The 17308-nt window shown below is 34.1% G+C and overlaps 1 protein-coding gene and 2 non-coding genes across 3 annotated transcripts; all 3 read left to right on the top strand.

The window, feature by feature from the left end:
- Positions 1-2856: 2856 nt before the first annotated feature.
- LOC129876562 (ataxin-3 homolog) lies at positions 2857-11292 on the top strand. The gene is made up of 2 exons (XM_055952020.1): positions 2857-3270; positions 10526-11292. The coding sequence occupies exons 1-2, from the start codon at positions 3037-3039 to the stop codon at positions 11105-11107; spliced, it is 816 nt and encodes a 271-aa protein (XP_055807995.1). The 5' UTR covers positions 2857-3036; the 3' UTR covers positions 11108-11292.
- Positions 11293-14326: 3034 nt separating this feature from the next.
- LOC129878005 (small nucleolar RNA snoR27) lies at positions 14327-14419 on the top strand. Its single transcript, XR_008763708.1, has one exon. It is a non-coding gene; the product is annotated as a small nucleolar RNA snoR27 (small nucleolar RNA).
- Positions 14420-14469: 50 nt separating this feature from the next.
- Positions 14470-14560, top strand: LOC129878004 (small nucleolar RNA snoR26). The gene has a single exon (XR_008763707.1). It is a non-coding gene; the product is annotated as a small nucleolar RNA snoR26 (small nucleolar RNA).
- Positions 14561-17308: the final 2748 nt, after the last annotated feature.

The following is a 17308-nucleotide window of genomic DNA, read 5'->3' as shown; positions in this document are numbered from 1 at the left end:
AGTAACACAAAAATCAAATGTATTTTTTGTGATATGACATATAATGGCGAAATATTTCATCACAAGAAGCATCTTATTGGTGGCTATAAAGATGTTAAAGTGTGTCCAAAGGTCCCGAATAGTGTGAAGGGAGAAATAAAAGAGTATTTTACGAAAAAAAATGAATTTAAAACTTAAATGAATCCTGAAGCATCCATGGTGAATCTTGTTGATGATGATGAAACGGATGATGAAGTTGAAGTGAATATGCCAATTAGGCCTCCCTCAAAAACAAAAAAGAAACCTTCAACTAGTGAAAGTGGGTCATCCACCGCTAGCAATGTCAAAAGTCCTCTTAATCTCTATTTCTCGCAAAAACCAAATGAAAAGAGAAAAGGTGGACCTATTGATCTAGAGGCTTCTAGCAAGATTTTATGGGATTGTGCTGTATCTGCTTTTGCTAGGTGGATGTATGATGCAGGATTGCCTTTCAATTGTGTTAACTACACCGAAAATTTTGGTGAATTCATTGAGGCAGTAGGTCAATATGGCCCTGGAATGAAGCCCCCCCACCTATCATGAGGTAAGAGTTCCTTGTTTAAAAAAAGAGGTGGAAAAGACAAACAAAATTGTAGAAGATCACAAGGTTCAATAGAATACGTATGGTTGTTCCATTATGATGGATAAATTGACAGCAAAGAATGGGAAAATGATCATAATGTTTTGGTGAATTCTCCAAAAAGGGAGTGTGTTCCTTGAATCTCATGATGCTAGTGATTCTTCTACTGACTCTAATAAGATGTTTAACTTGTTTGAGAAGACTATCTTGAAAATAGGCAAGGAAAATGTGGTACAAGTTGTGACTGATAATGCAAGTGAGAACAAAAAAGCGGGTGACATGTTGAAGGGAGTATTCCCGCATATTTTCTGGACTCCTTGTGCTACTCACTGTACCAACTTGATGTTTGGTGACATTTTCAAAGAGGCCCCGTATTCTACAGGTGAACTTGAGTCTTGATATTTAGTATTCTTTTTTAATCTTCATGTTAGTTTTCTTACTTATTAACTATTAAATTTTTTTGAATAGTTTTTGGTAAGGCTGTTAAGATACATTCTTATATCAGTCAAAGGGGCACTGTTGTTGAATATGATGAAGAGATACACAAAGCAAAGAAACTTGGTAAAACCTGCTAAGACAAGATTCACAACAGCTTTTTTGACATTGCATAGTTTTTATATGCAAAAGAAATATCTGAGAACCTTGTTTATGTCCATTGAATGGAATGAAAGTGTCTATGCAAAGGAAACTCTTGGGAAAGAAGTTGCGAGACACGTCATTAGTCCATTTTTTTTTGGAATGACACTGTTCAAGCACTTAAAGTTGGTGGTCCTTTAGTTAATGTACTTCGTATGGTGGATGGAGAGAAAAAACCACCAATGGGCTACATTTATGAAGCCATGGATAGGGCAAAAGAAAGTATTGAAAAGGCATTCAATTATGATGAAAGTAAATATATGAATGTTTTCAAAATCATTGATGCAAGGTGGACGGATCAACTTCATCAACCTTTACATGCAGCAGGACATATTTTGAACCCGGGGCTCTATTATAAAAATAATGAGATGAAGACTTTAACTGAAGAAGTGTGGTTGGGATATCATGCATGTGTTGAGAGGATGATCCTAGATAAAATTTTACAAGACAAAATAGGGGATGAGCTTGGTGTGTACATGAAAGCTGATGGGCTACTTGGAATTGAGTCGGCCATTAGAGCTAGAACCTTAAGGACACCAGGTGACCATTTCAACATTTAACTGTTTGATCTTTAACTTTTAAGTTATTACATATTAACTTTTAAAATAATTCTTCTATAGTTGAATGGTGGATGCAATATGGTCATAATGTCCCAAACTTGCAACAATTTGCTATTAGAGTGCAAAGTTTAACTTGTAGCTCATCCGGTTGCGAGAGAAATTGGAGCGTGTATGAACATGCGAGAACCTATATTACGTTATTACTAAATTAAATGATATCTTAATTGTCCAAAGTCCTCCCATTAATTACTTTCTACGAATTCTATGCAGATTCATACTAAAAAGAGAAATAGGCTTGAGTTAAAACGCCTGAATGATCTAGTGTTCATCAAATATAATAGAACATTGGTGCGTCGCTACAATGCTCGCAATACCATTGATCCAATTTTATTGGATAATATTGATGATGCAAATGAATGGTTAACTGGAGCACCCCAAAATCATGAAGATGAAGAAGTATATGAAGGAGAAGGTCTCACTTATGGTGATGTTGCTATGGCTAGTGGTGTGGAGGGGAATATTTATGGTTTTAGGGGGAGTATTTTAAGGGGCAAGGAAAAAAGATTAGCTACAGGTTCAAGTTCATGTTCAAATAGAAGTAGAACTCTTGTTGATGAGTCCTCCGATGAGGAAGAAGACGAGGACCAAGTAGAAGTAGAACCCTTGTTGATGGCACTTCAAGAGTTTGAGGATCTTGTTGAAGAATAGGATTTTGCTCTCTTTGTGATTTGGTTATGCATTTGCTTTATATGTTGTTACTTATGAGGATTATTGACTATCTAGTTACTTTTTAATCTAAGTCTTTTGACTTCTTGATTGTTTATCTATGCATATTTTATATTTTTATACTAAATAACGCTTTTTCTGAAAAAAGCATGCGCTTCACTTCACGCTTTTGTGAAGTGAGCCTCCATGCTTTTTTTCCGCTTCTCGCTTCTCAAAACAGTGTCTCAATCACATACTTGTGAAAAAACTATATTGATTATGTTATCGTTCGTTGAAGCTGTGACCGAGAATATCAGGAGACGTGTCAATTAAAAAAGGGGTGTCACCAAATCTGCTTTTGTACTTTCATGTGTCCCCAGTTCTACCTTACAAATAAACTGAACTTCACATTCCCATTTTCATAAATTCATTCCCACATTTCTAAATTTTTTAAAAGAAAAGTCAGTCTGCTGATTGAAACCCTAACCTAGGGTTTCTTTGGCTTCGTGATAAAGCAAAGAATCTTGGGGAGGAAGAATGGAAGGAGTTAGCAATGGAGGGATGTTGTACCATGAGGTACAAGAATCTAAGCTTTGCGCTGTACATTGTGTAAACACCGTTTTACAAGGGCCCTTCTTCTCAGAGTTCGATTTGGCGGCGGTCGCTTCCGATCTCGACCGTACGGAGCGGCAGATGATGGTTCAAGGCAGCGGCGACTTTGTTCCCGAAGAATCTCATAATGTTTCCCTTGACGGCAATTTCAGCATCCAGGTTCACTCACTTGTCTAGTTCCTTTTTTTAAAAAAAAAATATTGGGTACTCCTCTGCTAATCTACTGGTATATGTATCGATAAATATGCCACCAAACCCTAGGTAGACATGAAGAATTTACTGATTGTTGTAGTCTGCTGTGGTACGGACCTTGGTTTCCAAGATTGTTACTTCAGCTCTACACTGCTGGCTGCCCACTTGGGGTTTTCTTTTTTATGCGTTTTATGCTAATTGAAAATTGAAATCTTGTGATTTTGGGGCAATTTTATGAGTGGAAGCTTAATTAATGTGTAGTCAATGTTTTTACCTTTTCGTTGAGCATATGGAAGTAAAGGTTGTATTTTGTTTGGAAAATTGATATGTAAGTTGCTTACTTTGATGTTTTGTTTTGTTGTATTTGACTTTGGATGACTAATGGTGCAATTCAAGGATTCAGTGCTAGTCAGCTTCTGAATAATGCTAATTCAAAAATCATAACTAAGAATTATAAGGGAATTGCAAGAGGTTTTATGTAGTTTCAAGCTTTTATTGTATGGTTTTTTCTTTTCATGAATATTTAGTTTTAACGAGGAAGTAGTAGCTTGGACAGTTCAAACCATTCTGAAATCCTGTGTTGAAACTCATAATCCTACTTTGCGAAGGGTTTGAACTGTTCCAAATCAATTTCAGTGTGATTATAGATTGACAGCCACGTACATCCGGACCTTTCTATAACAACAGACCTCTATAACAATATTTCACTATAGCAACCATGTGTTCCGTGGAACCCATCTTTTATGTTAAATTGTATCATATGTTCTCTATAACAACATTTCACTATAACAATAAAAATATATCGGAACAAATGATACTCTTATAGAGAGGCTTTACTGTATTAGATTTGTAGAATAAGAATTATTACTTTTTTTGGCCTAGTGGTCTTATAGAGAGGTTTGACGGTGTGAGATCTCAGGTTCAAATTCCAACAAAGACAAAACTTAAGTGATTTTCCCCATCTAATTGGTACCTGTGCTCGTGAAATGTAGCAATACCCCTTGAAATAGACGAGGTGTTCCAGCTGGCTGCCTGGCTCCATATAGTAGGTAGAATTGCCAAGGTGTGGACACAAATTAGGGTAGAAGGTTAGTAAGTCGGAGTGTGTCCATATAGTAGGTAGGAGTCCTTTGTCTTGTTACCCTTCCTAGTAGTCGTAGGACCACTCTTGTACTTTCTTGTTCTTCGATTTTTGTTACTATCATTATTTTGTGTAGTTTGTTTGTAGTATTATTTTGTTGTAGTACTGTTCTATTACTATTTGTTTTTGTTATTAGCTATTTTGTCTTGTACTTCCACTATGTATTTTCTAGAGTGTTATTGTCTTGAGCCCATGGTCTATCGGGAGCAACCTCTCTACCTCATCGTTGAGGTAGAGGTATGGTCTGAGTACACTCTACTCTCCCCAGACCCCACTATGTGGGACTACACTGGGTATGTTGTTGTTATCTAAAGAAGTGATTCTCTTTACTTGTATGACTTAGGGCCAAATTGATCACTCTTTGAAATATATTAAGGATCATTTTCATTGTGCTTATACATTAAGGACCAAATGGAACTAAATCCCATGCACTTTTTTCCATTAGAAATGATTTAATGGACTCTTGTACTTGTACGAGTTTGTATTATGGACCCTTCTACTTAACCATTTATCAACTAAACCAGTACACTCAATCAAAAGAAGATTTTTAAACCCCTCCTATCATGTGCGTAGTTCACTCTCTCTTAAATAGATGACATGTCAAATTCATGTCACATAAATTAATAACATGTCATAATTCATTAACTATTTTCTAAAATTATTAACCAAAATTATTTTATAAAAGGTAAAATAATAATTTTTTAATTTATTCTTTAAAATAAAATTTGAAACTGCATATATCCTCTCGCCATTCCCATGTGGAACAACCAAAATCTACCGCTGAAAGCCGCTGCCACCGCCACTCTTGACGGCGAGACCACCTATATTCTCTCCCTCACCGGCTTCATCTCCGCCGCACACCCTCATCATTCTCCTTTCCTCCTTCTACAACCTCCACAAAACCAGTAACCTAAGCCGCCACACCACTAGATCTGACCAAAAAAACTCTTCGCGGCGTTACCAGAACCTCGCACCTTCACTCGCCTCGTTCTCCTCTATACTGACCAATGCCACCTCTCTCTTTCACTCCATTGCGAATCAGTGGTCTCCACGAGCACCGCTCTCTCCCTCCGCCCGCGAATTAGTGGACTCAAGGAGATGTCAATGCCAAGATCTGCTGAAGAAGATGACAATAGTGTGGGAGAAGAAAGAAAAAGGGGTTGGGCAGGGATGGGGATGGCTGCAAAAGGAAGTGGAGTGGGTGGAGAAGAAGGGTTTTTTTTTAATTGCTTTATTCTTTTATAATTTAAATATTTTTTTAACTTAAAAATGATATTCACTCGCCTTAACATGTGTGTAGTCACACACTTTCGCCAACTCAGCCATCTTTATGCCACATAAGCTTGGTCAATGGTCAGAGGAGTTTAAAAATCTTGTTTTGATTGAGTGTAAGAGTTCAGTTGATAAATGGTTAAGTAGAAGGGTCCATGATATAAACTCGTACAAGTACAGGGATCCATTAGACCGTTTTTCCTTTTTTTTAATTATCTTTTTCTCCCTTTTTTGTCAAGCAAAGTATATTTTTATGAATAATAACCTCATGGATACACCAAAAAGGTGATTTTTCCTCGTATACACAAAATCAAGCTCCTTCCCTCAAAAGTTTCCTATTTCTTTCCCTCCATACTACCCTTATAAGTGCTAATAGAGCGACATCCCGCGACCAGCTTATACTCTCAATATCTAACTAAATAGTGCATCATTCACAATACCTGGCATGGTCCACTGTATCCCTGAATCGTATTAAAAGCTCCCACCCTGATGTGATTCTACTTGGCAACACAGTAAGATATGATCCATGTCTTCTCCTGAGTGTTTGCACATGAAACACCAATTAACATTTGTGATCTTCATCTTCCTCAAGTTTTCAGCCGTCAGAGTCACACCCCTAATAACAAACCAAGCCAAAAAACACCTCTCTGGTTCCCTAGATCCTAGGGTTCGGAAGATGGATGAGGAAACCTATCTCTAGGGGTCCGAAGATGGATGAGGAAACCTATCTCTCTCTCTAGCTAGCAACTTACAATAGTACCTCTTTACTGTGACTACACACTGCTCCCCAACTCCCATTTCCAAGAATCCTAATCCTCTACCAGTGAGGTTTGTTTATAGAGAATTTGAATATTTTGAAATTCCGTTATCTCCGAGAGTTGGAAGTTCCTTCTAAAAATTGAGATTCCAAATTGGTCCCCCCCCCCCCATGAGTAATCTCCGAACTTATTGATTGTCGTCTCCTTTTGGTTCGAAATTTGTGGATGTTTAAAAAGTGATCCTCGATATTTAAAAAAAACGCTAGCCCTGTCCCTCAACAATTTTTGTCTCGTAAAACAAATACCTTATCAATTTTAAATATGTCGTATATACTGATAATGAAGGAAAGCATCCAACATTAATGCACTATCTTGTTTAAAAATGAAATGGATATCACAACACTAGCACAATGAGGAAACTTCCGTAAGTATAGAGCCAACAATTTATTTCATGGGGGATTGAAACGGATCTTCTACTGGAGAGAAGACTCCATCTGTCACCATGGTATGTGCTGGGTTCTAGATCCAAATTACCTGTTAGACATCTTAGGCGTGCAAGTCGTCCTTTGGTTTTATGTTGTCTTCAGTTAACAAAGTAAATGTCTTATGCAAGATTTCTGTTATGTGGTTAGGCATACATGATAATTCTATATAAGGAAAACTAAAGATGGGGTCTCTAATCAGGAGACCAGATTCGTACTAGGTTGTCTTATGCAGGATTTCTGTTATGTGGTTAGGCATACATGATAATTCTATATAAGGAAAACTAAAGATGGGGTCTCTAATCAGGAGACCAAGATTCGTACTAGGTTGTTAGCTGTAATATCTTGCAAGTTAATCAAATTCTTCATTGGTAGAACTACATGACTCAACATTTGGAAGTAGCTGATTTAGTGTGATTATTCCAGTAATAAAGGAGAAGCATTGTTTAAATCTGAATTTGTGCACTGATAGGTTCAACTTTTAAATAGGAGCTATTCTTGTTCTTATATCTAGCAAATAATCACCATATTATGTGATATATATGACATGATCCAAGTATAACCACCCCCAACTCCGAATGAAAAAAAAGGAGATTAGCTGAAAAAGGAAGGAGAAGAAAAAGAAAGAGGTGAACATAACTTAGATGATGATCACTATGTATAAGTTACTCATTCTGTTAACAAATCCCTTGATGGGTCCTTTCCTCTGATCCTTTTCTTTTTGCAGATTACTCTGGTTTCTACTTTGGTTAATTTTCCCCTTCAATCCTCACCTTGGAAGTTAATTTGGAAACTCTAAGTTAAGGTATTTTAGTTGTGAAAGAATTTTGATTAAAATACCTTTGATATGATTGCAGTAAATGCTGTGTGATGTTAGTCTCTGGCAAATGTGGTGTGATGTTAGTCTCCTAATCAGAAGTCATCTCTTTCCTACATAAAGAATTATCATGATCACCTACAGGCTACAGTACGTAATAGGAATGTCGAAAACCCATTTCTGTAGCACGATTACCTGGTTGTATTACATGAACATTAATGGACCTTTATGTGGTGGTGGTCTAAATTTGCTTTGTGTTTCTGGGTGAAGTTTGCAAGATGAATTTATTATGTGTTTTATAATTAATAATATCTAAACACTTGGCTTAACCATAACTGAACTTCTATAAATGTAGAAATTGTATTTGACATAATGTGTAGACTGTAGATAAAGTTAGGAAATATCTTGTCAGTTTTTGTAGGTTATATGAATATTTATTTTTCCCTCCGTCTCAATTTATGTAGCACCTTTCGGATTTCGAGATTCAAACAAGTCTATCTTTGATGTCATTTTTCCGTGTATCTTTTAAACATTTTTAATTGTTAATTATTGTGACTTATAATACTTTTTACATAGTTTTCAAATATATAAATTTTATTTCAAAAAACTTGAAGATTTAATGTCCAAATTCACGGTCATACTTGAACTGTTTGATTCTCGAAATTTGAACTGTGCCACATAAATTGGGACAGGGGAGTATGAAGGAACACAGAACCCAACCTTCTATTGCAACGAAATCTTGTCTATAAAGAACGCAGAATCCAAGTTTAATATGATGACTTCGTATCTGTGAATGAAATGTATATCAAAATTCCGGCATAATAGAGAAACATGAAATTATCATGTTAACTATTTCTATAACATTTAGTGGGATAGGAATTGAGTCTTTATAAAGAGGAGAAGGTTCCATACACTCTTGTCCGAGCTTAAGTTTCAAGGCTGTAAGACCTGTTATGCTTGCAAGATTTGTCGTGGTTTTATACTCTTCGGGTAACAAGGTCCAATTTTCTTGTGGCTTTTCTGTTTTCTTCCAAGCATAATGAATTCTACGATTGTTAATTTAAGATGAGGTCTTCAATTTTAGCGTGTTGGAATCATACTAGATTAAGGTAGGGGTAAGGTTTGCGTGCACACTACTCTCCTAGACCCCACTTGTGGCATTACACTAGGTATGTTGTTGTAAAATCATACTTAAATTATTAACAGCAATTAATGCCAGTATAATGAAATTCTCCTGAACGTAACATCGAAGAAGTAAATTGGTTTCATTCTTGACATGGATTCAAGTTTATAAGTAGATATACTAGCATAATTTAATTTGAGTGCTGATGGGATGTGGGAGCAACTTTTAAATATGAACTGGTCTTGTATTCGTTCTTTTAATCGGGTGATTAATCACCACCATACACAAAAATATGGCACACACTAAATGTGACCCAAAAAAGAACTTTTTATAAAAAAAATAAGGAAGTGAAGAAAAGGCCCTGGAATGAACTTTACCTTAATCAGAAAAAAAAGAAGGGAAGCCCTGGGATGTTGCTTAGTGGTCGAAGAGGTGTACTTTTGGTGAACTTTTTCTCTGGTTCCTGTTGTTCTGGAAATGTTGTTTTGCAAATGACTCTGGTTTCTTCTTTAGTTATGATTTTCTTTCACATCTTGTTGATATTGATTGAGGAGTTTGATAAGTTGTGGAAGAGTTTTGATTAGAAGTAGCTTGATGCTTTTGCTCGTAAGAGCTAGCTTTTATCTGGTGGAATAGGTTACTTGCGATGCACACAAACTGGCCTAGGCACCACTGTAATAAAAGTATAAAATAGGAAAGATTGAAAATAGCTTAGTGACTACAGTAAGTGACTAAGTGGTGTCTGATATTAGTCTTATTATTGAATATCACATCCTTTCCTCTTAATAATAGAGAGCAATCATGTGAATGAAGGTGCATGCTATATAAACCCGTGTCAAATATTTTAAATATTTGGTAGAATTCAAATTCATTAATTCAATCAATCAAAAACTTAAGCATAGCAAGCGCCCCCTTTTTGTGATAATGGTAGTGCCCAGCAAGCCTATTTTATCAACAGATATAGAAGAAATGATAATAATTATCAACATCCCTTGTGGTTTATTTTAGTGTAAGAAGAGCATGTCTTATGTGGGGAAAGCATATAAAGAACGTAATTACCACGGAAAGTGTTTAGAGGTGGGGTGATTCTCGTTATTGTCACTTAGCCTTGTGTCTTCACTCTTGAGAACCACCAATTAACTTGTAATGTTCCAAATTGTATGTCTGTATGCTGTTTCAAATTTTTTGTTCTGTTTATCCTTTTTGTAATTCTCCTTTCTTCGATGCCATGTGCATTCTTGCTTGTTCTCATGTTGTTCATCCTTTCTGGTGAATGATTGCCTTTTCAATGGATATGCTGGTAGTAATGATTTGAGGTCAAACATTAAATTTACTAGCTAGTGAATCCGAGAGAAAAGTTGAAATACCAGACAACAACATTATGGTGGAATTGTGGAGATGCAGAACTCTAGTTTGTCCTTTAGTAGCTAGCTTTAGCCTGAGTTTATGCTTATTTATATAGCACAAAATTTTGTTTAATGTGTTTTGAGTTTGAGAGACAAATAACATGTGACCATATGACTTGCATAATCCTGTGACTATGATGCTATTTTTCCAATGATTTTCTTTAAATCACCTTTCTGCTTTGGCGCTCTAGGAGCTAAATTTTGACTTGAAATTTGGTTACAGGTTTTGCAAAAGGCATTGGAGGTGTGGGATCTTCAAATCATTCCACTGGATAGCCCAGTTGCTGAACCAGCTCAGATTGACCCAGAACTGGAAAATGCGTTTATCTGTCACTTGCAGAACCATTGGTTCTGTATCAGGAAAGTAAATGGGGAGTGGTACAACTTTGACAGTCTCAAGGCCGCTCCTGAGCACCTTTCCAAATTTTACCTTTCAGCATATTTGGACTCGTTGAAAAGCTTTGGGTGGAGCATTTTCCTGGTGAGGGGAAAATTTCCCAAGGAATGTCCAATCTCTTCTTCTGAAGCTTCTAGTGGATATGGACAGTGGCTGTTACCAGAAGATGCGGATAGGATTACCAAGTCCTGCAATGCTGCACAGAGAACAGGTAGCAGAAGTGGTCAAAGTCAGTGGCCTTCTGTTCCCTACCACCAGTATGAGGAACAAGGTATGCTTTTAGATGAAGAAGATGAGGATCTGAAAGCTGCAATTGCTGCCAGCTTGATTGATGCTTCCCCCGCGGTCAGCAGCAAACCTGACACCTTGGAAAATGAAAATAAGGACAATAGTGCAGCTAATGCATGACAAGAGAACATTTTTAGGTGTTTTAAGCCGAAAAAACTTATGAACTGTTTTTTCTTTTCTTTTTTTCATAGTTGCATCCGATACTGGATGCTAGTTCATAATTCTGCGGCGTAAACAGTGATGTTGTTTCTTATTTCAACAAAAAAATAAAAACTACAGTGATGCTGTTTGTTGGCTGAGAGTAAGATTTTTATACAATTTGAAAACAAAAATGAAAAACCTTGGATCTTCCTGGAATTTTTACTTTGTAGTCGTTTTTTTGATACAGTTCTTGTTCCATTTTTTCCTCCTTGTTTTCTTATTTCTGCTCGTACTTTTTCTGGATGTAAATATTGCTTTATACCATGTGGAATTGATTATTTAATTTTGACTTCTTTATAGGTAAATGTCGATTGCTAACTTTGGGTCTATCACTCGTTAATCTTTATTTTACAAATGTTGTGTGAATGAATCAAATATATATACATAAGAAGAGGCAGATCTTTCCCACTCTACCCGGTTGTATAAAACTGAGATGCATCCTAGCTCCCGAGACTCGCCTGTTCCTCAAAAGCCCACTAGAATGGAGTTGATGATCCTACGCGGCACCCATACTTAGTAGTTAAAGCAAGTGAATAATTTGAAATTTAAATTATTTTATGGAATAACACTAGTGAATATTAAGCTAGTTTAGAAGAGAAAATGATATCACCCCTTAGTCATTTTATACTCTTTTCTATGACAAATTGAAGAACTATTTTGTATATGCCTAATTCATCGACTTTGATATTTTAAAGAAATTCTAAAGCTATTTAATTCTACCTTCCATTTTCATTCTCTTATTTTATAGTTACAAAACTATTGAATTCTACCCGACCCATAAACTGCACTGTGGGTTGGGTTGAACAATATTTGCTACTTTCTATAGCACATCTTTTAATTAATAATAAATAGAACGATAATTGTACTAATAACCCTTCAAATATAATTAATTTAATGCTTTGATAAATGTATTAGAAAATAACTATAGTTAATAATAATGATAAATTATCTATTAAAATTTTAAAATTAGACATTTATATTTAGTATATTGGACAAGTATAAATTGACAAAGGGAATATTTGCACAACTTTAAGTACTTGTTTGGCCATAGATATTGCAAGCATTTTTTGGAGCAACTTCATATCATCGAGGACATGACCTTAGATAAAAAAGAGTGGAGGTCTCGTATTAGGGTAGAAGGCTAGCATGGGTAGAATTGTGTTTTGCCTTTTGACGATTTAGGATTGGTCTTAGGTCTAGGCGTGTCATTATAGTTGTGTTGTTTTTGTCTTTTGATTATCTCATTATTTTGCTATTGATATTGTTCCTTGTCTTGTAGAATTTGCATCACTTTTCGTTTTAGTCGCTATATATATATATATATATATATATATATATATATTATTGTTCTCTCTTTCTTGTAACTGATACTTTTGAGCCGAGAGTCTTTCGGAAACAATCTCTCTATCTCCATGAGGTAGTAGTAAGATTTGCGTATACTATACCTCCTTAGACCCCACTTGTGGGATCACATTGGATATAGAACCCGTTTGGATGCATTTTTAGCTTTTGGACGTGTTTGCCTAATGCTAACTTTAAGTCATAAAGTTTTTAAAGTCAGTCAAAAATGAAAAGTTAGGATACTAACTTTTTTTAAAGTGCTTAGAGTCATTTTCTTTGACCATGAAAATTACTTTTATATCCCTTATATTTTAACTAAATTTTCAAACTACCCTTTTTATTCTTGTAATCCTAAAATTCACATTATTTTCCTCATTTAAACACTTTTATCCAAACACTCAACTGTTTATTTATAAAAATATCTTTCAGCATTTTAAAAATCTAAAAACACTTCATACATAAAAATTACTTTTTTTAAGTCCATCCAAACGGGCTCATATTGTTGTTGTTAGTGTTTCCATAGAATTTGTTTAATTTTGAAAATTTTGGTTTGGCAAAAAATCCAAAATCTTAAAAAAAAAAAGAAATTAAAAAAATAGTTGTTGAATTCTTTTAAAATTTTAACTTACCACAAACTTTTATATTTTATAAAAAGAGTTCATCCATTTATGACTCCACTAACATATCTAATCCTTGCTTTTATTAAACACACTCTCGATTTGAAAATGCATGCTCGTCATGAAAATATCGTTCTTAGAATGTGGATTATATTAAAAAATAATTATTTAATATCATTGTTTTTATTTATTTTTTGCACCGATGAATTTTCTTCATAATTGTAGTATTTGAAAAATGTGTTATTAGTATAGTTTTTATTAAAATATCGTGTTATGATTTTTAGAGAATATATTATCTAGTTTATTGTAAAAATAATAATTTTGTGTCATACTTATGAATATTCATGATAATTTTTAGAACTTGTGAAATCACATTTTGTGTATTTTATTTTTATTTTTTTAAAAAAAGTGAAATATGAAATCTAGGAAAAAATGGCCAAACATATATTGAAATCTAGGTCAAATGTTAGCTAAAAGCCTAATCCAAAAGTAGGCGAGAATAATTCTAAGAAGTCCAAGGTTGAAGTTGGCCCAGAAGTTTAATTGAGGACTTGTCTTGCAATTTAACTTTTCCACTATGCAGCTAGGGTTTGCACAAGTGCGTAAATACGCCGTCGTAACTTGCACTTTCTCTGCTTCTCAAAGTCTCTATATAAATATTGCGTGTATCAACTACTCTTCTCATCGGCGCTAGGGTTTCTCACACTCCATCTCCTACATCTGATAAGCTCTCTGCTCATTCGGTTCCTTATTTCTTTCTTCTCTAGTTATATTTTGTTATTCAGTTTATCTATGTTTTTCTTGCAAGGGATCTATGAGGAAACAGAAAATACTGAAATATTCAACATGAGGATATATAAATTCTTTTGGTATTTCACTTTTCTGAGATCCAACTTATCATTGTTCATATTTCCTTATTATTTTTATCTATTTTCTTTGCGTTTCGTTGGATTTACTTAAAAAAAAATTGTTATGGGATCGAGGATGTGATAAAGAATTTATCCGAGTTCTGATATTTCCACATTGGAAATATGTTGATTACTTTTCTCTATAACTGAGATCTCCTTTCAAAGCTCTAACTCTAGTTACTGAACATGGATATCCACTTATGTGTTTCCAAAATACCTTAAACCATTTGCTTTTTTTGTGAGTTTTTTTTTTTTTGAAATTGGATGGTTTAATTGGATCTATGATGATTAGTATTATTACTGCGTTATCTTTCTAGAATTCCCAGTTATGGGATTGAAGAGGTTTTTTCTAACTGAGATCCAATCTGTTTAATTTGTTGTTTCTGTTCTTTCGCAATTTCTTCTCAATCCCAGAAAGGCACCAATGATGAGTAATCCAATTCGTTATCCTTGCACTTTGATTGTTAAATGAAGAAATTCATGGGGAAATATAATCTGAGATGCTTTTCTTGCTTCCTACTTACTTTACTTTACTTATTTTTATGCAAAATAATTATTCTAGAATTAAATTGGTTCATTTTGCAATATCGTTGATTCACCAATATGATTTACTTAGATTTGTTACATTTATATAAATATATTACTAAACACTAACTAAATTTGTTTGGCTTGTTTAACAAAGAAAAAAGGACTATAATAAAGTGATATTACTGGAGTTGAGGTTATAATTTTGAAATTAGTGTTAGTGATACTAAATTTTAAAACTCTTCTTGTTATTTGCACGAAAGTTTGACAAAAATGAGAAATGTTTCATTCAGGTTGGTGATATTAATTTGGTCAAATGGAAATGAAAAATGGACTGCATTAAAGTAATTAAAAATTTTGGGTGCATATTAATATTTCAAAAATATTAAAAACACTTTTTTTCTATTTTAAATTTCAAAATTTGAAACTTTTCTTCTTTTTCATTATTTATTATTAGAAAGAGGTGGAGATTTTAAATTTTGAAATTTAAAATAGGAGGAAAGTCTTTTTAATTTTTTTTGGAATTTTATAAAATTTTTAATTACTTTAATCAGATTTGTTTTTTATTTAATCCTAGTTGATTAAATTAATGTTACTATATGTAATTTCAAGGCTTGAATAAATACTTTGACTCATTTTTCTGAAGCTTCTTAGTGTTGTGTATACATTGGAGGAGTATAGAAGTCATATGGTAACATTGACTTGATATGAGTAATTTTGATATCTTTCGAGAAATTAATGGTCTTGAGACTGAAGAAATTAAAGAACTGTTCATAAATATAAGTGATATTGAAACACACCTTAGGAGGTTGGGGTGAAAGTTAGGCTTGGTGTCCTGGCATACAAAAGAGAACTAGTTTCAAGTATCTTGGATTTATCATGCAAGACAGCGGGGAGATTGATGGTGATGTCACACATTGTATTGAGGTAGGGTGGATGAAATGTAGGTTTGCTTTTGGAGTGTTATGTGACAAAAAGGTGCCACCACAACTTAAGGGTAAGTTTTATAAATTGGTGGTTAGACCGGCTATGTTGTATGGGGCGAAGTGTTGACCAGTTAAGATCTTTCACGTTCAAAAAATGAAAGTTGTCAAGATGAGAATGTTGAGATCGATGTGTGGGCACATTAGGAGCTACATGATTAGAAAATAAGATGTGAAAAATGCGATTGAAATGGTTTGAGCATGTCAAGAGGAGAAATACAGATACCCAGTGCGGAAGTGTAAGAGGTTGACCATGCATCGTTACAAAAGAGGTAGGAGTAGACCGAAGAAGTATTGGGTAGAGATGATTAGACAAGACATGACGTAATTACAGCTTATCGAGGACATGACCTTAGATAGAAGGATGTGGAGGAACCACATTATGGTAGAAGACTAGTAAATAGTTTCGTTATTCAATCCTATTTGTAGGCGCATTAGTGTATTACAATTTCTTATGTTTTGATTTCTGTTATTATCTATTATTTTTTGTACTTTGATTATTCTATTTTATTTGTGACGTTTTCATTATTTGTTTTTTCATATCGCTTTGAATTTCTTAGCTTTATTTGACCTCTTTTTATGCTTTTATGTTTTTATTGAGTCGAGAGTCTTTCGGAAATAGTCATTCCACCTTGGTAGAAGTAAAGTTTGCGTACACTCTACCCTCTCTAAATTCCACTGAATTGTTGTTGTTGTTGTTGTTGTATGTCTTTACATATAATATTGCAATCAAAATCATGCAAATTAGTGAGGATTTTGAGCCTCCATATGTTGCATAGTGTCAACAAAGGAATGATTGATTAAAATGACGAGACAATTTAATTGGAGCTGAATTCACTTGTCAAGCATGAAGTTTTTGGACCTATAGTTCAAGCACCTAATGGTGTTAAACCTGTTAGAAATAAATGAATCTTTGTGTGAAAAAAAATGAAAAAAGTGAAATACAAAGGTAGCACCTTGTTTTACAAAAATTTTCACGACGACCTGGTGTCGATTATAAAGAGACATACTCACCTGAATGGATTAATAACATTACATTATATCATTAGTTTCACAATTCATGAGAGACTTGAAATGTATTTGATGAATTTAATTACATCTTTATAGATCACTTGATAATGAGATATGCATGAAAAATCTTGAATGATTTAAGATGCCTAAATCATATGGTTCAAAGCCTCGAAAAATGTATTTTATTAGATTGCAAATATCATTGAATGGTTTGAAGCTATTTGGATGCATGTAGTATAATTGTCTTACTAAGTATTTATATAAAGAAGGTTTTATAAATGATGCAATTTGTCTATGTATTTTTAAACTACATCAAAATTTGTTATACTTGTTATTTATTTTAATAATATAAATCTTATTGGAACTCTAATATAACTTCAAAAGGTAATTTGATTATTTAAAGATTGAGTTTGAGATGAAAGATTTTTAAAGAATAGAATATTTTCTTGGTTTGCAAGTTGAGTATTTGACGAATGATAATTTTGTTCATCAATTTGCCTACACAAAAAGGTGCTGAAATTTTTTTATATGGATGGACCGAATCCATTAAGTACTTTGGTGGTTGTTTCGAATCCATTAAGTACTTTGCTGGTTGTTTGATCAGTTGATGTGAATAAGGATCTATTCCGATCTCAAGAAAAGAATGAGAATATCCTTGATTTTGAAACACCATATTTTAGTGCAATTGATGCACTAATGTAGCTTGTTAACTTTACAAGGCCTGATATAGTCTTT

Source organism: Solanum dulcamara, chromosome 12, assembly GCF_947179165.1.
Source record: "Solanum dulcamara chromosome 12, daSolDulc1.2, whole genome shotgun sequence".
NCBI classification, from domain to species: domain Eukaryota; kingdom Viridiplantae; phylum Streptophyta; class Magnoliopsida; order Solanales; family Solanaceae; genus Solanum; species Solanum dulcamara.
The sequence above is the reverse complement of the archived record's forward strand: the minus strand, read 5'-3'. Positions and strand labels throughout refer to the sequence as shown.